Below are 25,700 nucleotides of genomic sequence, written 5' to 3'. Positions count from 1 at the left end.
TCTCTGTTTTCTTTGTGAATGTCATTTGAATTTTCCTTTTCCCTGTCTTTCCTGTGGCAGTGAGTGTCGTCAGTGAGTGCGAGTCAACTGAGTGATGGCTTTGTGAGACAGTTCATATCGTCACAGCAAGCCACTCATCGCTGAGAGTTTATCGTTTGCAGTTTTGTTTCCAGGTCTGAGTTATAAACCGATGCAGACCAAAGTTTGATGCTTTAAATTCAGTTTCATGTTGCCTGTGTGGTCATTTGGTTATGTTTGAAACTATGATATGGTCATGGTGATCTTGTTAGGAATAAAAAATAAAATTGTCAGAAATAAAAGATTTATGCTGATGAGTGATGAAGACTGGTCGGATAATTTTCTTTAAAGGGTTTTGTTTATTTCATTTATTCATTTTGAAATAGATCAGCATATTCCATTTTCAGAGAAGGGTTTTTTGTGGTTTGGGTTGTTGTTGTTTTGTTTTTTTTTTGGGGGGGGGTGTTGTTTTTTGTTTTTTTATTTCTTCCTTTAAACAGCCAACCCTGAAACAGTCAGCAATTTAAATGTGCTGTAGGTGACATGACCAACTGACTGACTGTGAAATTTCTCTTTAGTAATTCACTACTGTTTAGACCTTCATTGAAATGACTGGTAAAATGGTGGAACTGTTGTTTTGTCCAGTGTGGTGAATGCCTGTTTTCCATTCTCCCGGATTTCCAAACCAATTTTAATTCCTTTTTTTTCCCTTTTTTTGTTGGGGGAGAGGGGTGGGGGGGGCGGGAATCTTTCTTTACAACCTAACACAAAGATTGAAAGTGGATTTACATGAAATGCTTTGAAAATGGAGGTGACATGGAGACGCTGATATAATACAACAACAACAAAAAAATAAGAGAACAAAACAAAAGCATTTCTATCATCTTTACAGGGTGCAGAGATTGAGGTAGTCTGATTAATTTGTTAATATTTTCTTTTTGGGGTTGTATCAACTTGTATTGGGCGCAGAAAGGAAATTTGACTGCTTCGTTTATATATCTTGCTAGGTTTCTGTCACCCTTACAGGGTGTAGAGAGGAAGTTGATTTGGTAATATTTTCTGTTTGGAATCATATCCTCTGGTATTGGGTACAGAAAGGAAAAGTGACTGCCCAGTTTATATTTCTTGTTAGGTCTCTGTCGTATTGTACAGGGTGCAGAAACAAAGTCTGATTGATTTGTTGATATTTTCTGTTGAGGTTTTATCACCTACGGTGTGCTTTGATTATTCTGTCAGAATTTTCTGTTGGGGGTATTTCGTCTTTTTCAGAATGCAGAAAGGAAATTCAGTTCATCTGATAATGTTTCCTTTTATGTGTCTATCATCTTACATAGGGTACAAAGGAAATCTGAATCATCTGATGTTTACTTTTATGTGTCTATCATCTTACATAGGGTACAAAGGAAATCTGAGTCATCTAATGTTTCCTTTTATGTGTCTGTCATCTTACATAGGGTACAAAGGAAATCTGATTCATCTAATGTTTACTTTTATGTATTTATCATCTTACATAGGATACAAAGGAAATCTGGTTAGTCTGATAATGTTTCCTTTTATGTATCATCTTCAAGGTACAAGGCCATGTTTACTTTTATGTATTTATCATCTTACATAGGATACAAAGGAAATCTGGTTAGTCTGATAATGTTTCCTTTTATGTATCTATCATCTTACATAGGTTACAAAGGAGATCTGATTAATCTGATGTTTTCTTTTATGTGTCTTATCATCTCAGGCGACAGAAAGGAAATTTGATTACTCTTTTAATAAAGTTACTACTTGTTAAGTGTCTGTCATCTTATACAGGGTGCAGAAAGGAAATCTTGTTGATTTGTTCACAATTTCCTGTTGGGTGCCAGTCATCTCACATAGTGTGCAGAAAGAAAATTTTATTACTCTGTTAATATTTCGTGCTGGGTTTCTCTCACCCTACAGGTGCAAAATGGATAGGCATGGAATTTATCAGGTGTCTGTACAGCTATGCACTACAGTGACTGCCCAGTTTATATTTCTTGTTAGGTCTCTGTCGTATTGTACAGGGTGCAGAAACAAAGTCTGATTGATTTGTTGATATTTTCTGTTGAGGTTTTATCACCTACGGTGTGCTTTGATTATTCTGTCAGAATTTTCTGTCGGGGTTATTTCATCTTTTTCAGAATGCAGAAAGGAAATTCAGTTCATCTGATAATGTTTACTTTTATGTGTCTATCATCTTACATAGGGTATAAAGGAAATCTGAATCATCTGATGTTTACTTTTATATTTCTGTCATCTTACATATGCAGCATATTAACTGCGTTGTTTGGGGGTTTTTTGGGGGTTTTTTTGTTTGTTTGTTTTATCTGCTTCTTCATGTCTCCTCAGTCATCAGACCCTTGGTGTTTCAAACAAGGGATCCACAGGCTGGCATGACCAGTCCACGGTACATGAGACATATGTGACCATCTCTTGCTCTCTGGTTGCAGATCCCAAGGATTCCAATTCGGACTTCAGGGCACTGCTGAAACACAGGTAATGACACTGGGTCTCTGATGGCCTGCTTGAAGGAGTGAGTGAGTGAGTGGGTGGGTGAGTCAGCAAGTGAGCACGGGGATGGGTCACTGATTCATGGAGTCCTTCCAACCTTCTTTCCAGCCTGCCTTTCATTCTTAGGTTAGACGAGTTCTTTGAATGTTTGATTGAAGGAGTAAGATCCATCTCAAAGGAGGAAGATGGCAGAATGGTTAAGACGCTTATCTTGCCAATACAGTGTCTGTGAGGGTTTTAGTTTGTATCCTGACCTCACCCTTTTTCCCCCTAGTTTTACCAGAAAATCTTTATGTCTAGTCATTTAGATGAGATGATAATCCGAGGTCCCTTGTGCAGCATGCACTTGGCGCACTGAAAAAGAACCCATGACAACATGTGTTGTCCCCTGGCAAAAATTGTGCAGAAGAATTCCACTCTGATAGGTTCACAAATATACATGCATGCACTCAAGGCTTGACTAGTGCGTTGAGTCATGCTGCTGGTCAGGCATCTGCCTAGCAGACGTGTTGTAGGGTATACGGGGTTTGTCCGAACGCGGTGACGCCTCCTTGAGAAACTGAAACTGAACTTGAAACTGCTGTGGCCTTGACTGATCTCTGCATGTCTGCGTGTGTTCATGGTGTGCAGGCTGTCTTTGTTCAGTGGGGGGTGGGTGGGAAGGTAGTGTGGCTGAGAGATTCAGCACCTGCAGCACTTTACCTGTCTTGGTTGTTACAGGGAAGAGTCCAAAAAGAAGGAAGAGGATGACGACCTGGACATGGCAGGTGCCCTTCGCCCAGGTGAGGGCTGTCCACCCGGCTTGAATAGAGCAGAGGGAACACAGGAAGTAATCTACAAGAAGCAGAGTATTAAAAATATAAAAAATAATAATAATAAAAAGCCATGGGGGTTAGAAAAAGGAAACCTGGCGAGACCTGCCCCCTACTCATGGTCGCTGATCTGCGGTTGTTGAAATCACCATGAAAAGAGAAAGCCAGCAAATTTGTCAGTTAATCAGTCAGTCAATCGTTCACTCAGGCAGTCAGTGAAGGGATTTGCTGTCCAAGCTTGGCACTTATTGATCAGGAGTCAGAGAAATCCAGGTGATGTCATCGTGTTGCTGGCTGTTGTAGTGTTTTGATGATGTTGAGTTTGGGTCTTTTGTTTTTGGTTTGTTTGTTTGTTTGTTTTTTTCCTTTTTGTTCTGTTGATGCTGTTTGCAATTTGGGTGATGTCTTTTGAGAGTTACTAAAATGTCCTGTCAGACAGACCTCATTTATTAAATGGTGGGTGGGTATCCTGACAGATACCTTGCACATCAAAATATGTTCTAAAGAAATGAAGTGCTTGCACACTCTTGACATATATGTGTGTGTGTGTGATGTTTGTTGGACATTTGTTTGTGTGTGTGTGTGTGAATGTGTCTGATGTTTGTTGGACATTTGTTTGTGTGTGAGAAAGAGAGAGAGAAAAAAACCGAATAATTCCTTTTTAATAAGGGAAGCAGAATAAGCTGGTATGTGTTTCTTTGCATTAAGCCCTCAGGGCAAAGAGAAAATGAAATCAAAATCAATGCAAAAATAGCAAAGAGAGAGAGAGAAGGAAATCGAGTTGACAATGGGACATCTGTGTGTGTGTGTTATGTTTGTAAAAGAAGTCTGCGATGTGTGTGATGCATGTTAAGAGAGCTCTGTTGTGATAGGACGTGTGAGAGTGTGTGAAGTGTTTGATGGAGAACATGACGGTGGGAGTGAGGAGAGAGTGTGTGAAGTGTTTGATGGAGAACATGACGGTGGGAGTGATAGGACGTGTGAGAGAGTGTGTGAAGTGTTTGATGGAGAACATGACGGTGGGAGTGATAGGACGTGTGAGAGAGTGTGTGAAGTGTTTGATGGAGAACATGACGGTGGGAGTGATAGGACGTGTGAGAGAGTGTGTGAAGTGTTTGATGGAGAACATGACGGTGGGAGTGATAGGACGTGTGTGAAGTGTTTGATGGAGAACATGATGGTGGGAGTGAGAGAGTGTGTGAAGTGTTTGATGGAGAACATGACGGTGGGAGTGATAGGACGTGTGAGAGAGTGTGTGAAGTGTTTGATGGAGAACATGACGGTGGGAGTGATAGGACGTGTGAGAGAGTGTGTGAAGCGTTTGATGGAGAACATGACGGTGGGAGTGATAGGACGTGTGTGAGAGTGTGTGAAGTGTTTGATGGAGAACATGATGGTGGGAGTGAGAGAGTGTGTGAAGTGTTTGATGGAGAACATGACGGTGGGAGTGATAGGACGTGTGAGAGAGTGTGTGAAGTGTTTGATGGAGAACATGACGGTGGGAGTGATAGGACGTGTGTGAGAGTGTGTGAAGTGTTTGATGGAGAACATGACGGTGGGAGTGAGAGAGTGTGTGAAGTGTTTGATGGAGAACATGACGGTGGGAGTGATAGGACGTGTGAGAGTGTGTGAAGCGTTTGATGGAGAACATGACGGTGGGAGTCTAGAGAGAGAACTCAGTGATTGTGGGACATATGTGTGTGTGTGTTGTGTTTGTTGGGAGTGCTGAGTGACAAAATAGGATGTGTGTGGTGTGTGTGTGTGTGTAATGTTGGAGAAATGGGACAGAATGGGACGTGTGTGCAGTGTTTGTTGTGAGGATCAGATGACAAAAACGGGACGTTGATAAGCGTGAATGCAGTGCTTGTTGGGGAGGTGAGTGACGATGGACACTTGTGAGTTGTTTTCTTTGTTGCAGACTCTATTGGTATGTGGCCTGTCAATGCTGACAGCTCTCTCTGACTGTCTGCCTGTCGTCCAGCCACTCCATGTCCTGTGCTGTCACAGTGCCGTCCCCTGTTGTCCTGGCGACACTCGTCCGTGTCTGTCTGTCTGGTCACTTCTTATTGCAGCCAGTGTCACTGACAGTCTTGTCGTAGCTGATGGTTTTGTCTTGCAGCTGTCATAACTGCTCGTTTTTGTGTTGGTAGACTCTTTGTATTTCGGCTGATGTAACTGCAAGTTCAGTGTTCATAGACGTTCCTTGTTTCTTGCCGTTGTAACTGCAAGTCTGTGTTTGTAGACACTTCTGCCAGTGGCTGTGTATGTGTCTTGTCTTATGCAGCATAACCACAAGTTTTATATTTGTAGAATCTGACGCAAGCGGTGTATGTGCAAGGTTTGCATTGACATACATGTATATGTATTTCATGTGTTGGTCATTGTGGTTTGCAAGTTTTGTGTTTCCAGATGTCTTTTGCATCCTTTGGATTGGGAATTAGCACCGTAGACACTTCTGCTTGCAGCCACTGTTTCGGGAATTGCCATAGATATTTCTGCAGACAGCCTTGTTCACAGTTTTCTGACGGCGTTGAAAAAGTTCCAGAACTGGTTGTTTGGAGACAATGATGATAGCTTCCCAGACTGATGTAAAGACAACAGTTGACATAGTTGTGAAGGGATTATTGTCCAAGTTTTCAATCTGCCTCTGTGGACAGTGGCTGGACCTTGGGGTGAAGGGTCATTGGGTGATCGGTGACAGAAGTCCTCACAGGGATGGTCTCATCAGGAGGAATTTCAGCTGTAAGGATTGAACGGCTGTCATGATTTTCACAGATCATTACTTGAATGGATCTGCTCTGATGATGTACATATTGATTGGATTTTCACACTCGCCAGGCCCTTGTGTTGTGGGGTTTGTTTTTTTGTGCGTATTGGTTTTGCCTCCAGTGTGTATACAGTACTTTTGAAGGAACCTGTTTTGTGTCCAGGTGTTTGATAAATACTTGCTTCCTTGGTGCTTCCTTGCTGATATCAAAGATGCCGGCTGAGTGTCCAGGCTTTGTGTCGTTTGAACACCCCCCAGTGCCTGTATTTTCCCCCAGTAGGGTCATTGCCATAGTGCTGCCGGAACAGGAGAGAGGAAAATTTGTCTGACAGTGTGTCTGGTGTGGACCAGCAGACATCTCAGCAGGGTGAAACGTTTGTGACGTGTTTCAACTCTGGTGACAGTTCTGTCAGCTGTTTCTTGTGGAGAAGTTGTTGGCAGTCACGGCTGGCTGATGATGACCTTGTCTTCTTCATTGACCTCCAGCCTTAGTTTGTTGTGTAGAATTAGGTCATTTCACTGGAATACACAACAGACACTTAGTTTGTCACGTAGAATTAGGTCATTTCACTGGAATACACAACAGACACTTAGTTTGTCATGTAGAATTAGGTCATTTCACTGGAATACACAACAGACACTTAGTTTGTCACGTAGAATTAGGTCATTTCACTGGAATACACAACAGACACTTTGTCACATAGAATTAGGTCATTTCACTGGAATACACAACAGACACTTTGTCACATAGAATTAGGTCATTTCACTGGAATAGACAACAGGCACTTAGTTTGTTGTGTAGAATTAGGTCATTTCTCTGGAATACACAACAGACACTTAGTTTTGTCACGTAGAATTAGGTCATTTCACTGGAATACACAACAGACACTTAGTTTGTTGTGTAGAATTAGGTCATTTCACTGGAATACACAACAGACACTTAGTTTTGTCACGTAGAATTAGGTCATTTCACTGGAATACACAACAGACACTTAGTTTTGTCACGTAGAATTAGGTCATTTCACTGGAATACACAACAGACACTTAGTTTGTCACGTAGAATTAGGTCATTTCACTGGAATACACAACAGACACTTTGTCACATAGAATTAGGTCATTTCTCTGGAATTCACAACAGACACTTAGTTTGTCACATAGAATTAGGTCATTTCACTGGAATTCACAACAGACACTTTGTCACATAGAATTAGGTCATTTCTCTGGAATACACAACAGACACTTAGTTTGTCACGTAGAATTAGGTCATTTCACTGGAATACACAACAGGCACCGATGCGTGCACAGCAGTCTGGCGTGCCATGGAGATAGTTCCTGTGACGTTCATTTGGCTTCAAAGGGAGAGAGCACTGACAGAGTGTGTGTGGCTGCAATAAGAGTGGCAGTCTGTGTTCTGCTATGTCATTTGTAGTGTGTGTAGGAGATGGCTGGTGTGTTGTGCAAACCAAGGAGCTTGTGTAGTTTGTTTTGCCCTGTGCCTGTCCTCACCATACCCTGACAAACAGATGGACCTTTGAAATAGGAACTGTTTGTTGTCAGAAAAGAAAAACAAAAAAAATGGATTGGCACACACCATTTACTTCGTATTATTATATTTTAAAAAAAATATTTAAAGCCTGAATGATACAGACAAAGGTATTTATTCATCTTCATTAGAACAACACCCACTTCATTAACATTCACTTCACAGTTTGTAAGAGAAACGGACATACGCGAATTATCTTTGGCGAATTATCAGGCCTCACTGTGACCCATTGATGAGTGCAGGGAAGACCGGCAGGTCTGATTCCCTTCATGTGCAAAGTGTGATTGTTCTTGCTCTCTTTCTGTCTCAGTAGTTATGTTTGATGGCTAACACTGTGTAGACAAACAAGGTGTTTGTTCGTCTTCATTGGAACAACACCCTCGTCATTACATTCAATTTACAGTTTGCAAGAGAAACTGACATCACTGTGTAGACAAACAAGAAAAGGAAGAGTGAAAGAAGATGCAGTACAGAGTGTACTTTTCTATACACCTGTAACCTTATGATATCAGTTCTCATGTGCACAATACAGACACTGCATGGCAATGCTTGAGCTGTACTTGACTGAAGATATTGAAGGTTGTTTTTTTTTCCTGTCAGTATGTTAATTCATCTCACTGCGGAATTGAAAGACGGTTTTTGTTGTTGTTTTTTTAGCATTGGAAGTACCAGATAAATAGAAACTTTATCAACAAATTCAGATTTTTGTGCAATACTTGGTAATAACTGTTAAGTAAACTATAAGGTGATAAAAGTGAGCGCAATTTGATTTAACTTTAAACTTTTGTAAATGCATTTTCCATTTATGAGTATAATGCTAAATGATCTATGCTTTCACTTTATTTTTCTCTTCACATTGCCTTGTAGTTTTTTTTTACAGTTGAAGCACAGACCTTTTTCGTAGTGTGCAGAACAAATTACACAAGTGCTCCTTGCTTCATGTTGTATTTCAGTGTGTATGTGTGTGTTGTGCTGCTTTGAATGAATGTGTGTTTATGTATGTACTTCGAAGTCTTGTCTTTGAATAAAACTTCTATGTTCCTCCCAGCGGTAAGTGGTTGTGGACTATAGTAGTTGTAGCTGATGGTTTTGTAGCATCTGGTTTGCATACTTTGGTTTGCTGTTAGCTTAGAATTGCTGGAATACTGTAGCATCTGATCAGATTATGCATTATGTGAAGTATTATTCATGTATGTGTTGAGTCGTGTTTGCATGAGGTGTCCATGTATCTGTGTATACAGGGAGAAGGTGGACTCTGCAGTTAGGTTCAAGAACAGAGTTTCTGCATGCTTCTTTGGAACTAGAATCTGAATTAGTGTCCTTATTTCTGGTTGAATGCACAAATAGCAGTGTTTTACAAGGGATACTCAGTTAGTATCAGAATACAGCCATGCAGGGACACTTACTGTGGGGATACTTACTCATAGAATGACTGTTCAACCTTTTGGTGTATCCTCCCCTTAATTTTCATGTATTTTCCTATTCTTTAAAACCACGTGTCCAGGGCATCTGATTTAGGTACACCCAAAATAATGCTCTCAAAGGAAGCTCAAATATCTTCAGCATTCTGGAACTGCCTTCATAAGCTTTTGCTTGAGCACAGTGAACAGGAACCAACCGCAAGGAGCAAATCAAGAGACTATGAAGGACGTGTTACCACCTGCGCGTTAAGTTCCACCAGAAAGTCAAGAGTTGCTGCTGCAGTGTGTTGCACTGGCATTGTCATGATGCGGCAGTTGATTCCAGGTTCCAGTGTGGGGACACTGTCTGCGCCACGCTTCACATGTTTTATGTGGGCAGTAGTTGACCTCCCAGTCTGATGTCACGGCCTTTCTGTCCTGAAGTGGCATGATGGCTACATGGCCTGATTTAGGAAAGAAATACACCCCTCCCAGTCTGATGTCACGGCCTTTCTGTCCTGAAGTGGCATGATGGCTACATGGCCTGATTTAGGAAAGAAATACACCCCTCCCAATCTGATGTCACGGCCTTTCTGTCCTGAAGTGGCATGATGGCTACGTGGCCTGATTTAGGAAAGAAATACACCCCTCCCAGTCTGATGTCACAGCCTTTCTGTCCTGAAGTGGCATGATGGCTACGTGGCCTGATTTAGGAAAGAAATACACCCCTCCCAGTCTGATGTCACGGCCTTTCTGTCCTGAAGTGGCATGATGGCTACGTGGCCTGATTTAGGAAAGAAATACACCACCATTTGTTTGCCTCCACTGCTTGATCATTTGATTTTTACTGGTGGATTCACACTTCAGAAGACCCATCCTGCTGACTGTTGCTTTGTTTTGGGATCACACTGAAACACCCACCTCTCATCTCTGTATGCAATGGCTCAAACACAATTTGATCTTCATCCTTGGTATTTTTGGAGCATGTGAATTCTCACCTTCTTTTGTTCATCATTCAAGTTACGAGGGACCCAACGAACTCAGCGGTTTCTAACGCCAAGGTGATCATGGGCAATGACATTGATACTTCCCAGTGAAATGTTCATTGTGTTCTCTCTTTCATCAGAGGTGATTCTTGGAGTCTCACTTCCCAGTGAAATGTTCAGTGTGTTCTCTGTTTCATCAGAAGTGATTCTTGGAGTCTCACTTCCCAGTGAAATGTTCAGTGTGTTCTCTGTTTCATCAGATGTGATTCTTGGAGTCTCACTTCCCAGTGAAATGTTCAGTGTGTTCTCTCTTTCATCAGAGGTGATTCTTGGAGTCTCACTTCCCAGTGAAATGTTCAGTGTGTTCTCTGTTTCATCAGAGGTGATTCTTGGAGTCTCACTTCCCAGTGAAATGTTCAGTGTGTTCTCTCTTTCATCAGAGGTGATTCTTGGAGTCTCACTTCCCAGTGAAATGTTCAGTGTGTTCTCTCTTTCATCAGATGTGATTCTTGGATTCTCAGTCACTGACCTTACCAGGGACACCTTATCTGGAGTAATGATGCTTACTCGACAAACACAGTGGTGATCATCATCAAGCATTGTTATCCCAAACTTGAGTTCTTTGAATCACTTAAAAACTGTAGTTCTGCATCAAGATTGCTTGCCAAAGCAACATGACAGATTTCAAAAGCTTTCATTGAATATTTTCCCTGGTAAAATTCATAGTGGATCATAGCATGAAAATCATAAGGGGCACGTTTCCTGCAGGAAGGCCATCACCATCACCCCACATGTTGCCTTCCTGAGCACAACAGGTTTTCGGGAATAGAATATTTGACATCATAGCTTTGATGTCAATGCTGTATTCTATGACATATTTTTTTTATCTTGTTGTGCCTGTAGTTTTTCTCTGTTCAGCTACGTAGAGAATGCCCTTCGTGGTGTCAGTATGTGATATTTCCGTATGGAACATCATTCAGTTGAAGTTAGAAACATACTGCTATTGGACAAATAAACTAGAAAGTGGTTTTGCCTTGTAAAATGTGACTGTTCTGTGTGTGGATAGAGGTGCAAAGATGCCAGGCATGATGAGTGTGCCTTCGTGTCATGTCTTGGAATGTCTGTCTTGTCTGCAGCTATGCATTGTGTGGTCATCGTCTTCTGCAGGAGATGCAGTGGTTTTGGGGGGTTAGGTTAATTATGTTTGTCAGGCTTGTTTTAGATACTTTTTTTTTTTTCCCCCCCAAAGGAATGATATGTGTTGAGTAAGTACTCTGATATGTTTACGGGTAAAACTGCGTAGTATTTTATATGTCTATCGGAAAACCTATCTCATTCTCTTCTGTCTCTTTGCTGTTTCTCTGTATTTAAAAAAAAATTTTTTTTTTTTCTCAAGGTCTGACTAAATGCGTTGGGTTACGCTGCTGGTCAGGCATCTGCTTGGCAGATGTGGTGTAGCGTATATGGATTTGTCCGAACGCAGTGACGCCTCCTTGAGCTACTGAAACTGAAACTGTATTTTATTTCCATCCCTCTTGTCTGTCCTCACTTTTTTCTCTTTTTTTTTTTTTTTTTTAATAAAGTTTTGAGGGTTAGAGGAAAGTGGACACAAAGTGAACTTCTGTGGACTTCAAGTGCAAGGTTCCCCAGCTGACCACAAGATGGTGGTGTGATGCAGCTTTCTTTTCTAGCGGTGGGCCTGAAGGTTGTTTGCAGGGAATCCTCCTTCCCCCCCCCCTCCTCAGCTTCCCCCTCCTTCTCCCCCCCCTCCCCCACAAACCCATCACACCGCACCAGTATTGTGCGGTTTGTTACTTTCCACAGATGGTTTGTGGGGAACATTGTTAAGCACAAATACCTGTAGTTCCACAGTTCACGTCTGTGTTGCTTCATGTATGTGTATATGTTTGTTTTGTTTGTTTTCTTGTTTACCCATCTTGTTTGTTTTGCCTTCGTTTAGTGTTTATGATGATGATGATGTTGTTGTTTTTGATTTGCTGTATTGTTCATGACAAGAATGTTTTGTATTTGGCAGACTTTTAGTATTGGCAGGGAATTCATTCAGAGTGAAAATGACATCAGGTCAAGAACAACAGCAACAACAAAAATGCACAGGAGAAAGTTTCTGATTGAAGATGAGTGAAGTACAGTATGTATGTGGTCACCCAGGTAAACTGATGTTTTTCGTGTAAATGTTTAGAAAAGATGTTACCAAAAGTGAGTTGCTTGCACCATTCTGACCTGAAATCAACAAAGTTCTAAAGAATGGTGAATACATCTTTTTGCTCAAAACAGGTCTGCCAACATCGCTTGAACTGGAGCCGCCATTTGTCATGTTTGGCTGTGTTAAGTTCTGGGTTGAATTCCAAATTTTATTTCATTTTTGGTCTCAGTGATTGTTCTTTTCTTTCTGTTCAAAATCTTTGAAAGCTTCTTGCCTTGATTGTATTATGATTGTTCATATCTTTTTTTGTTGTTGTTTTGACCTTGTTTTCTCTGACAGTATTTCCAGGCAGATTAATGTTTTATTCTTACAAGTCTACTATACATATGAAGTGCTTGATATATATGAACATAAGGAATGTGTGTGTGCGTGTGTGTGTGTGTGCTGACCCATCATGCACGTTGTCAGTGGCATCACTCATTTCAAGTCCCCCATACACAGCCACACCCGGGTCATCTGTCGCAGTCCCAGTGTCAGCAGTCCACAGGGACAATGAATATTTTGTCACCAGGAGGCCACAAACCAGAGGAGACCCTGTACAGTAGTACCCTACTGGCGACAGTAATCGCTTTAAGCACAGACCCAGACTGAAGTGCCTGTTCAGATTTAACATACTTAGAACACCACATACTAAGTCCCCTACTGGCGACAGTAATCGCTTTAAGCACAGACCCAGACTGAAGTGCCTGTTCAGATTTAACATACTCAGAACACCACATACTAAGTCCCCTACTGGCGACAATAATCGCTTTAAGCACAGACCCAGACTGAAGTGCCTGTTCAGATTTAACATACTCAGAACACCACATACTAAGTCCCCTACTGGCGACAATAATCGCTTTAAGCACAGACCCAGACTGAGTGAGCATTCCCTCCGTTGTGGAGACCACCAACACTCCTCTCCATTGACAGTGCACCATGAATCTGCTGACACTGAAGACCTTGACAGGACTCACTCCAAGCATGGAAATGGAGGGTGGGGGGGGAGGGGGGGGGGGACACAAGAAATATTTTGTAGATGAGTAGGAGCTTTGGACTCCTCATCCTGCATCTCCTACCCACCTGCACATGGATTGAGTGCACTGTAGTTGTATGTATTATTTCTTCTGTGGACTGTGTCCTCTTTGTTCTTTTTTTATTTTTTATTTATATATATATATATATCTCAAGGCCTGACTAACTGCGTTGGGTTATGCTGCTGGTCAGGCATCTGCTTGGCAGATGTGGTGTAGCGTATATGGTTTTATCCGAACGCAGTGACGCCTCCTTGAGCTACTGAAACTGAAATATATATATATATATATATATTTTTTTTTTTTTTTTTTTTTTTTTTTTTTTACGCTTATAGTTGACTTCATCAAGTTTTTGCACCTTATACATATTATTATTATTAGTAGTAGTTCTTTTTTTATGTATTTATCCATTATTTATTTACTTTTTTTTTTATCTCTTAAGGCCTGACTAAGCGCGTTGGGTTACGCTGCTGGTCAGGCATCTGCTTGGCAGATGTGGTGTAGCGTATATGGATTTGTCCGAACGCAGTGACGCCTCCTTGAGCTACTGAAACTGAAACTGTTTGTCCCAGTCTGTTCTCAGTCTCTGTCCCTGTGCGCCTTCTCTCTCCATTACCCACTCCTGTCAGCCAGTCTTTGTCAGTTTGTCTGACCCTGTGTCCATGGACAGGAGATTTGTATTTGTATTTCTTTTTATCACATCAGATTTCTCTGTGTGAAATTCGGGCTGCTCTCCCCAGGGAGAGCGTGTCACTACACTACAGCGCCACCCATTTTTTGGTATTTTTTCCTGCGTGTAGTTTTATTTGTTTTTCCTATCGAAGTGGATTTTTCTACAGAATTTTGCCAGGAACAACCCTTTTGTTGCCGTGGGTTCTTTTATGTGCACTAAATGCATGCTGCACACGTGACCTCTGTTTATCGTCTCATCCGAATGACAAGCGTCCAGACCACCACTCAAGGTCTAGTGGAGGGGGAGAAAATATCGGTGGCTGAACCGTGATTCGAACCAGCGCACTCAGATTCTCTAGCTTCCAAGGTGGACGCGTTACCTCTAGGCCATCACTCCACTCCAGATGTTGTTCCTGCTCTTGTGTTCCTTTTGAAGCAGCAGACAGAGGTTCCCTGTTCAGTGTGTCGTGGCTTCGTGGTCGTGACACTGCTGTGGTTGTGTTTCCGTTCACTTTTGGACAGTAGGCATGTGCTGTTTCACATATGGAAGAATGTGCCAGGAGTTTTCTGTTTTTGTTTGGTGTGTACCCATGCGATCCACATGCATGTACACCAACACATGTATGCACACACACACACACACACACACATATTGACACATACGTATGTCTTGAGCCTGTCAGTGTATGTTGACTGGGTGTGGTGGATGGTTCTGTGACCCCAGTGGACAAGAAAGGTCGGCGCCTGTCCCAGATCGAGGTCATGAAGATGAACTTGAAGAAGGTGTCGGAAGGCAGCGATTCAGAGGAGGAGAAGGTAAGACCCTAATGGATCAGTGAGTGCTGTCATTGATCGCTGCTTACTTTTATGTCTAGAGTGTGCGCACACACACACACACACACACAGAGGCATTGGCAGGAATGTAGTATGCTCACACATACACATGCATACACATTTTTTTTTCACATACATTCATGTGTGGTCCTGCATAAATGTGCACACAGATGCAGACACACACACACATGCTCATGCACATGCTCATGCATCTCTTCTCTATTTTACTGTTGTGAATGTGTTGTTTTTTATTCTTACCGTTTGACGTGTTCCATTTGCAGCAGTTAACTGTTTACCTCCCTGTGTCACAAAAAAATGTTTCATGTGATTTATCTCAGATGTATTTGATCAGGGTTTTTTCATCAGTCGTTTTCCTTGCAGTTTTCACAGATGTCTTAACTGCTTGATGGCTGTGGTTGTAGTGATGATGGTGATCTGTTCTCCTTTGTGTGGATGATGATGATGACTCATTCTCAGTGTTGCTGAATGTTAGGTGCAGACCAGCAAAATACCAGAGTGTTCCAAATGACAACATGATTACAGGCTGTGCTGTGAGCAGACAGGCAATGCATGTGTAAAGGATATGTCGTCACATGTTCTTCATTACCACTGTTCCCTCCCTCATTCTGTCTCTGTCTGTCTGTCTGTCTGCCTCTGTCTGTGTCCACCCCACTCTGTCTCTGTGTGTCTGTGTCTGACACTGACCAGTTGTTTTCTGTCTTGTTCGTTCATCATGTACTCTCCTTTCCTCCCTTTTTTTTTGTTGCTTTGCTGTTCAGAAGTGTGACCAAAAGTGCTGATATGATCATAGAGTGTTCTTACTCATATTACATGCCAGTGTATGTTTATTACCGTACATATTTTGTGAATGTGAATGTATGAGAATATGCATGAATGTGTGTGCGCGTGTGTGTGTGTGTGCATGTGTGTGTTTGCAATGTGTGTGGGTGTGGGTGTGTGTGCTTCAAAGTAAGTGAGAAGGCAGATTGGTGTTTGCAATGTCTTGATAAAGATGTGAATCCAGTGACGGGAAACACGCTGATGACTCCATTGACAGGTGTGTGCTGAACCCACTTCTTGATCCATCATGGAGATGGCTTGTAATCAGTTTTTTACCTCCAGTGCTTCTGTTTTATGCGGTCACCACATGCAGAATCTGTCAGAAAATTATGTGTTTAAAAAAAAATGTCATGATGTCAAAGGCGACTTCACCATGGAGCATTGCCCATTATGTTCACGGCATTGACATTGTGCCGACACTGATGTTCAGTTGTTGCTTCCCCTGCACTGTGTGCTAGCTGTGTGCACATTGCCTTACAGCTGGCCCGCAGCAGAAGGGAGGCAAGCGCAGAGTCCTACAAGGCTCGCAAGCTAGGCCGCTCGCAGCAGGAGGGGGCAGGAGAGTTGGGTTCCCCAGTGGCAGAGAAGGCATGTCCCTCATGACTGGTGCAGTCCAGTGTACTGGCCGTGCTTGGGTGTTAGCTGCAGTGCCTTGCTAGAGTGTAGCAGCGGGTGGTCACTGTGTGTGTCACCTGCAGCGTAGACGTCTTGCTTCTCCTTCTCCTTCCTCCATCACAGAGCACAGTGTTCTCTACACTCCTCACACTCTGCATGGACACAGGCTGTGAATGTCGGGTTTTGTTTGTTTGTTGTTGAAGGGAGGTGAAAATTTAAGTAGCTTAGTTCCTGAAATGTCTTCTGTCTCTTTTTAGTTGTGTCCATCCATGTATCTGTCACCTGTTGTGTCCACCCATGTATCTGTCATCTGTATCATTTTAGTTATACCTCTTTGCACCCTTCTGTTCCGCACCTGTTCATACTTGCTCTCTTTAAATGATATATTTTGTCCAGGTAGTGTCCTCATCGTTTTGGTTGCCATACCCCATTTTTAGCAACAGTGCATGTTGGATATGTGAATGTTCTCTTTGCACTGAAGGCACTGATAGGATGATGTGATCTTGGAGAGGAATATTTCTTCTTCTCAGCATGTGGATGAAAAGTGGATGGTGAAGGATCCAGCAGATCTGTACACACTGACCTGGGAGACTGAAAAAATCTTCACGGTTAAGTCATCAGATACTTTTCCTCTAGTTTTTTTTTTTCTTTTTTTTTTTCTTTTTTTTTCTATATCATTGAACTCCACCAAAAAACAAAGAAGAATTGCTGAGTGTGTTTTGCAATTTCTTTATGAAGAAAAAAATAGGCCATACCTTTTATGTGTGGCATCTCATGGACAGTTGCCATCACTTTTCAGTCAGCATGGAAAGTCAGATGCCTGACATTGTTCTGAAGGGAATGTTGAGGGGCTACGAAAAGATATACACATGTCACAACAGTCAGCGGTCTTTCTGAAGATTGTATCAGCCACCGTTTTGAGAAAAAACAACAATAAAAATCTCAACTGTAAATCAGGTGAAAGAAAGATAGAAGGTAAACCATAAAGACAGGAGACCCAACAGGTTGCCATTGTCATCAGCTTTGGGGGAAAAAAAAAAAAACCTGCAAAAGAGAAGTGGTCTGGTCCAATGTTCCACTTTTCATGTTAGCATTTGTGCTGTTTATTATTATTATTTATATGGTCATATATGGTCACTGTCTTGCTTGCATTCTCTCTCCCACTCCCACAGCGCACCTTCCTCCCCCCCACCCCCTACCCCCTCACCATCCTTTCTTTCCCCCTAGCCCCCATCCTGTCCTCTCCTGGTCTGTCATGTTGTCTGTCTCTGTGTGCACGCTGAATGAGGAACACGTGCTGTGTATTGATACCAGTAGCTGTTCACTTTTTGTCTTGTCAGTGGTGGCCACTATTATTCTGCCTCATCTGCAGAGTGCTGTCTCCTTTTTGTCTCCTTTTTTTTTTTTTTTACTCACTTGTGTAAACAAAGTGAGTCTATGTTTTAACCCGGTGTTCGGTTGTCTCTGTGTGTGTGTCTGTGGTAAACTTTAACATTGACATTTTCTCTGCAAATACTTTGTCAGTTCACACCAAATTTGGCATAAAAATAGGAAAAATTCAGTTCTTTCCAGTCATCTTGTTTAAAACAATATTGCACCTGTGGGATGGGCACAAAAAAATTTTAAAAAAGAAGCCTAATTATATGCAAACTGCATTTACTGTTATATTTATATTTTTTGTATTCTCTAAACTTGGCACTTTGACCTCTTATTCTGACACAACAAGAGGAGTCATTATTATCATTTTTTGTTCAAACAGGAACTTCTTTTGCTAAGCATGGAATTTTTATTTATTTTGCAAACGTTTTGGTGCAGGTAGTAAAAAAGGGAAATTACTCTGTAATTAATGCTAGGGGACTTAATTTATCACAAGTGAGTCTTGAAGGCCTTGCCTCTCTTGTTTTTTTTGTTGTTTTTTTTAACAGAAACTGTGTGTCAGTTTTCATTTCTTCGTGTGTGTAAAATGTTCCGTCATTGTATGTGTGATATTTTCAGAAGTGGTGTTTTCAGTGCTGCGTTTTATGTGTGATATTTCTGAGTCAGTACGTGTTACACGTCCATACTCTGGACACTTACTTGTTTTGCGCTGTTTTGCGTCACATTTCTGCGGTTTGTGCGATGCATTTTTGCGGCTGTGTGCGCAGCACTTATGCATCATGTGCGTTGCAGTAACGCGTCATGTGCGCTGCACTTTCTGCCTTGTGTGCGTCGGGACTTGTGCGTTGTGTGTAGGGTGCTGCGATTTCCCAGCCGCAGTGTGGTCAACGTTGGTGTGAGTGGCGGTGAAAGAGGGCGGAGACTGTGATTTGTCTCCCTTCCACTGCTGCTGTCTTGTTCCGTGGGTGTGCTCATTGTCTCATGGTGGTTTTCCCCCCGGCGTCCATTGTGTTGATGAAGTCACAGCTGCGTTCATTTGTCACATGGCTGATTTTGTGTGTTTGTCACGTGGCTGATTTTGTCTGTTTGTCACATGGCTGATTTTTGTCTGTCTGTCACGTGGCTGATTTTGTGTGTTTGTCACGTGGCTGATTTTTGTCTGTTTGTCACATGGCTGGTTTTGTCTGTCACGTGGCTGATTTTGTCTGTTTGTCACGTGGCTGATTTTTGTCTGTTTGTCACATGGCTGATTTTGTCTGTTTGTCACATGGCTGATTTTTGTCTGTCACATGGCTGATTTTGTCTGTTTGTCACATGGCTGATTTTTGTCTGTTTGTCACATGGCTGATTTTGTCTGTTTGTCACATGGCTGATTTTTGTCTGTTTGTCATGGGCTGATTTTTGTCTGTTTGTCATGGGCTGATTTTGTCTGTCCCATGGTTGATGTTTGTCTGTTTGTCACATGGCTGATTTTTGTATCTGTCATGTGGCTGATTTGGGCTGTTTGTCATGGGGTTGTTTTTTGTCTGTCATGTGGCTGATTTTTGTCTGTCACGTGGCTGATTTGGTCTGTTTGTCTCATGGCTGATTATGTCTGTCATGTGGCTGATTTTTGTCTGTTTGTCACGTAGTTGGTTTGTCACATGGCTGATTTTGTTTGTCACATGGCTGATTTTGTTCATCACATGGGTGATTTAGTTCGTCACATGGCTATTTTGTTTGTCACATGGCTGATGTTGTCTGTCACGTGGCTGGTTTTGTCAGTTTGTCACGTGGCTGATTTTGTGAGTCTGTCACATGGCTGATTTTTGTCTGTTTGTCACATGGTTGATCTTGTTTGTTTATCACATGGCTGATTTTGTCTCTTTGTCACGTGGCTGATTTTTGCCTGTCATGTGGCTGATTTGGGCTGTCTGTCACATGGCTGATTTTGTCTGTTGCGTGGCTGGTTTTGTGTTTGTCACATGGCTGGTTTTGTCTGTTTGTTATTTGGTTTGATGTGTATCATAATGTCACCTGTGTTGTTTCTTATAGTGGCGTTTACTCTCCATGTTGTTTGTTTATTTTTGTTTATGGTTCATAGCACAGAAGTGTTCACATAGGGATGCCTCACACCCTTTTTTCCCTCATTAATTGCTGAGGTTCATCAGTTTGGAAACTCTGCCAGTGCAGGATACTGTTTATCACTTTATTCTGATATCTGTGTTTTATCAGAGTGACATTAAACACCAAACATTGATATGAACAGATTCACTGCAGTCAGTTCATACATGCTGTGTATAGAACTTTGTTTTGTTTTCCCTTCAAATCCAAAATGTGTACTCAGGCCATCAGTGAATGTGTAATGGGTAGGGAGAGAAAAGTTTCAGTTTCTGAAGGTGTCAGAGAATGCGGTCCCCACATCTGCTGTTAGAAAAAAAAACGGGGAAAAAGGAGCAAAATGTCTGACCTTTTCATATCAAATCCAGCACACTGATCAGGCCTGTTGGAATTATTTTTGCACAATAGATTATTGAATTATTCACATATGCTACTTTCTAAATTACTGGAATTGCCAGTGTTGTTTTATTCTTCATCATTGGAATAGTTGTCCTAATGTTCTTGGTTGCTGGAAGCACAAAATCCTTTACTCTCTGTTTAATACAGTTTGTATCCAGTGTTGCTTCTTTGATAACTGGCATTGTGACTGTGTCACACAGTCGTTATTGAAATCCTTGTTTTGTGCCTCATTGTGGAAGATCAAAACTGTGTTAGTCTGTGTGACTTTCTGTGTTACGTTGCCGGTTTTGAAATGATCAGACTGTGGAGGTTGTGAGGTTATTGGATTTGTCGTTCTACATCATGCGGCTGGATTTGAAGTGTTTGTTATGTTATGTGACATTTGTTCATTACTGATATTGTCGTCATGTGTTACCTTGTGGATCACAGGACTTGCCCTCCTGTCTGTTGCAGCTGATGACTGTCGTGACGTGTGTGTGTGTGTGTGACATGTGCCATGTGTGTTCTGCCTGGGTTGGAGTTGTTGTGTCATGTTTTCCAGACAGTGTGACAGATGCTGTGGATCTGGGAACAGACTGTCGATCTAGGCTGGTTGAAATACTGAACAGCAGTGCCTGCATTGAAGTTCTGTTGTTGTTGTTGTCCTTGTTGTTGTATTCTTGTGTGGTTTAGCAAAAGATTTTAACACACGGGCATGCATTCGGAAGATGTGTAGGTGCATGAATAATCGAGATGTGACATAAGATTATATAATCACATTACACTGACTCATCTAAGAACATTTTATACAATAAGAACACTGATTAGCAGTGTTGATGTGTACAGTGTCATTGCGGTGTGTGCTTTACCCTCCACAGAACAATCCAATGTAATGCAATGCAATGCAGTGCAGTAGTGTGTGGATGAATGGTGAACGGCGTTGATGTGTCCAGTGTACTGAGTCAGTGCGGTGTGTGGTGTGAACCCTCCACAGATCATACAGATCGATGCAATACAACGCAGCGCAACATAATGCAATGCAATACAATACAATACAATGCAGCACAATACAATGCTATACAAGTGCAGTGCAATGCAATACAAGTACAGTGCAATGCAATACGAGTGTAATATAATATAATGCAATACAAGTACAATACAGTGCAATACAAGTACAATGCAAAACAAGTCCAGTCCAGTGCAGTAGTGTACGGATGTACGATGAAGAGTGTTGAAGTGTCCAGCGTGCTGAGTCATCTCGGATTGTGTGCTTTGAACCCAGTGAAGAACAATACAATGCCATGAAATAGAAGCCAATACAAGTGCAATGCAATACAATACAATACAATGCAAAACAAGTCCAATGCAATGCAACAGTGTGTGGATGTATGATGAACACTGCTGAAGTGCCCAGCGTACTGAGTAACCCCCGTGTGTGCTTTGAACCTTCTGCAGAACAATACAGAGCAGTGTAGTACAAATGCAAAACAAATGTGATACTAGTGCAATGCAATAAGATACAATGCAATACAAGTGTAATACAACACAATGCGATGCAATACAAGTGCAATACAAAGCAAGTACAATGCAGTACAGCACAGTGCAATACAGGTGCAATGCAACACAATACAATGCAATACAAGTGCGACACAAGTGCAATGCAATACACTACAAAACAAGTGCAGTGCAGTGCAGTGGTGTACGGATGAATGATGAGCACTGCTGAAGCACCCAGCGTAGTGAAGTCAACCCAGAGTGTGTGCTTTGCCCCTCACAGAAAGACAGCAGTCGCCGGCAGTCTCTGGAGCCGGACATCCCGGTCATCAAGGTGTCAGCGGACAAGCTGGAGGCAATGGAGCAGCAGCGCCGCGCCTCCATGCAGATGAGACGCACCTCTCTGGCCGACGTCATCTCCGACTGGCCCTTGCTGCAGAAACGTATCGTTCAGAAGGAGGTAGGGATGGATTGGATGGTGGGGTGAGCGTGTGTGTGTGAGAGAGAGAGAGTGTGTGTGTGCATGCATGTGTGTTTGTTAGAGAGAGAGTGTGTGTGTGTGTGTGTGTGAGACAGAGATAGACTGTGTGTGCGTGTGAGAAAGACAGAGAGTGTGTGTGTTTACGAGAGAGAGAGTGTTTGTGTGTGTGACAGAGACAGAGTGTGTGTGCATGGGTGTATGAGAGAGAGAGAGAGTGTGTGTGTAAGAGAGAATGTATGTGTGAGTGTGTGTATATGTGTATGTGCTAATGTGTATCTTCAGTGCATGTTTATATTAATTTGATTGTGACCTTTTCTTTTGTATCATCTTTTTTTCAACTTACTTTCGCTTGCTGCATGTTCTCCCTCTGTCGTGGTCTCTGTCAATGGACAGACACTGCAGAAAACCTTAACTTGAACTCACCACAAACATTGTAAGGGATAGAAATTGAAGCTGACGTTACCGTGAATGAGAGCGGGGCATAAAGGGTAGCTGAACTGGAGTCCATCAGCTGCTTTTTTTTTTTTTTTTTTTTTTTTTTTTTTTTTGTCAGACCAGCAAGATGGTATTGATGACGTTTAGAGATCCGTTTCATTTAGAGGCTGCTGATAAGAGTAGTGCTCAGTGATTCCTTTTTTTTAACTCACTCGCTGCCATTGTCCGCATATGCGGACATCGTCGGAGAAAGCGTTGGATGCCAATGTCCGCATATGCGGACTTGGATTTTAGAAAGTTGTGCTGTCGGAGTGACGCGTCGGATGCGAAAATCAAAAGCAGATGTGATATCTTACGTCACCTCTGGTCAGCTTTTCATTCACACACGCTGCGTGTGTGTCGCGATAAGCTCAACCGCAGTTGATAACAAAGCGTGCCCCCTATCAGCTTTGTAAGTTGTTTGACAAGATGGCGTCACGGTGAAGTGTTCGACACGGTCGGAGAGGTGAAATGTTACTCAGCGTCGAAGATGCTTTGGAAATGATCCAAACTGAAGGCTCTGATGTCGAAGGAGATAATGTTGATTCTTCAGACAGTGAATTTGAACCAGATCCCGATGAACTAGAAATAGATTCGGCCGCTGAAGAGCGTGTTTACAATGGAGAGGAAAGTGAGGAACATGTGCCAGCAGATGAGACAGACACAGATGACGAAACCACTGAGGAAACGGACGATTTTGCAAGTGTTTTCACCAGTGATTGGACTGACAATTTTTCCTTTTTCCCTCTTGCACATCCCTTCACTGGCATACCAGGTTTGTCAGCTGACTGGCCAGTCAACACCCAGCCGGTTGAGGTTTTTTTCTTTGTTCTTTGATTTTCATTATGTAGAGACAATTTTTTTTTTTGTATGTGTGAATTTCAACTTTCTTCACCACCTGTTCATACTTCATTGCATACACTAGGTATTCAGTTCCTCAAATAGTGTTAGAATGTGATGTGGAACATGTTGGTGTACCTTTCTGATGGGTGCAAAAATGCTAAAAAAAATACACAAAATATGGATACCGCGATCAACATCAAGATGGTGAGTAAATACTTTGATTTTTTGCACACATATGGACCAACATTCCTTGCATACATATACTAAATATCAATTGTCTGGGTGTTTATTTGTTTTTTTTTACAATTTTTTCCCCATCCTATACGAACCCTGGGTTTTCAGGGATTGGCAAGGGCAAAAACTCTTGGCATGGAGTGAGTTAATGATAACTGCAGCCTGAAAACATTGAACAGCAACAGCAGTGAATGTTGACTGCATTTCACAAATCGTCACTTTCAAATTTTTCTTCATGTGGCATGTCTGCTGAAATGTTCTGTTGAAGTGAGAAGGAAATCAGAGAGAAAGAAAGAAGAAAAGACCACAGCCTCATCACGCATTTCACAGTTTTGACAAGAGCAGATGTGTGCTGAACAAGTGTTCCCTGATAATGGAACCCAGCTATATTCAGCTGTCGGTCCACACCTCTAACCACTGTACTTTTACAGGCCTCAGAAGAACAAAACTGTTGATTTTGTGGAACCCAGTCTGGCTGTGTTTTCCACTGTTCTGAGGGCATTTGAGTCATCAAAAGCTGACTTCAATGCATGACATTCCATTGTTGGTCATATGAAGACTGTGGTACTGATATGTATGTCAGTGTTCTGATGGTGTGTTGTCTACCTACACACTGTTATGTCAGTGTTCTGGTGGTGTGTTGTCGACCTACACACTGTTATGTCAGTGTTCTGGTGGTTTGTTGTCTGTTCACAGTTTTATGTCAGTGTTCTGGTGGTGTGTTGTCTACCTACACACTGTTATGTCAGTGTTCTGGTGGTGTGTTGTCTACCTACACAGCGTTATGTCAGTGTTCTGGTGGTGTGTTGTCTACCTACACAGCGTTATGTCAGTGTTCTGAAGGTGTGTTGTCTGTACACAGTGTTATGTCAGTGTTCTGAAGGTGTGCTGTCTACTTACACACTGTTATGTCAGTGTTCTGAAGGTGTGCTGTCTGTACACACTGTTACGTCAGCGTGCAGCATGCATGCTCCAGTTCCAGAGACAGGGAGAGAGGGGCAGTGAGTGACCAGCCGTGTGTCATGACTGGCATGAGGCCACTAACATAGCGCTGCACTGGGGAACACTCCCTCCACTAACTCCTCTCACTGTGTGAGTTTGTCTTAATGTGTCCATGGTGTTAACTACTACATGTCTTTGCGTCTCTCTCTCTCTCTCACTCTCTCTTAGTCACTCTGTCTCTCTCTCTTTGATGTGTGTGTGTGTGTGTAGGTTTATGTGTGTGCATGTGTGTGTGTTTAAACTGTGAAAATGGCAAACCATTCTAGTCATTTTTAATGCCTCTTGCTTTTAAAGCTCCTTGCTTTAATCAGCATGATTTTTTTTTTTTTTTAATCTTCGGCTGCCTGACACAAGAAAAAGAGAAATCTAAAAACCTTTATTTTGAAGCAGGTTTTTACATAAGACACTCTGTTCCATATTCTTTGAGGTTACATTTCTTGTGTGTTTTTTCATGCATGGTGTGTGTGTGTGGTGGGGGGGGGGGGGTTGTGTGTGTGCAGTGTGTGTGTGTGTGTGTGTGTTGCATGTGTGTGTGTGTGTGTGCAGATGAGTGGAGGTAAATGGTGGGGTCGTGTATGTTCTGTACCTGACTGATGTGTGTGTGTGTGTGTTTTGCATTGTAAAGCACTTTGAGATGTTACAAACGTGATATAACTGTACAAGTATTATGTCATTATTGTTATAAAAGATGGAGAATAACCTTTTGCGTAGTCTGTTTCAAGTCTTCTTGCCAGCTGTCAGACCCATCTTGAACTTCTTATAAGTTGGCTCAAATCAAATCAAATCAGATCAAATCAAATCAAATCACATCACTGTGCTTATCGCCCTGATGACAACAAAGGGGACATTTTCAGGGCTGGATGCCCCCGTCTGTTCTTAAAACTGGTCATGGAGAACTGAAATATAATGCAATGCAATGCAGTACAATGCAATGCAATGCAATACAATGCAATGCAGTACAATACAATGCAATGCAGTACAATGCAATGCAGTACAATACAATGCAATGCAATGCAGTACAATGCAATGCAATACAATACAATGCAGTACAATAAAATACAATGCAG

General features: G+C 42.0%; 1 protein-coding gene across 1 annotated transcript in view; it reads left to right on the top strand.

Annotated features, from left to right (window-relative positions):
* LOC143286726 (twitchin-like) overlaps positions 1-25,700 on the top strand; it is a 346,369-nt gene that overhangs the window by 154,425 nt on the left and 166,244 nt on the right. Inside the window, 4 exon segments of the mRNA XM_076594434.1 lie at positions 2,484-2,529; positions 3,265-3,326; positions 14,686-14,777; positions 21,883-22,059. Coding sequence (XP_076450549.1) covers positions 2,484-2,529; positions 3,265-3,326; positions 14,686-14,777; positions 21,883-22,059 — 377 coding nt within the window.

The sequence above is a fragment of the Babylonia areolata genome, chromosome 10 (assembly GCF_041734735.1).
Source record: "Babylonia areolata isolate BAREFJ2019XMU chromosome 10, ASM4173473v1, whole genome shotgun sequence".
Taxonomy (NCBI): domain Eukaryota; kingdom Metazoa; phylum Mollusca; class Gastropoda; order Neogastropoda; family Buccinidae; genus Babylonia; species Babylonia areolata.
This window is presented reverse-complemented; position numbering and strand designations above follow the sequence as displayed.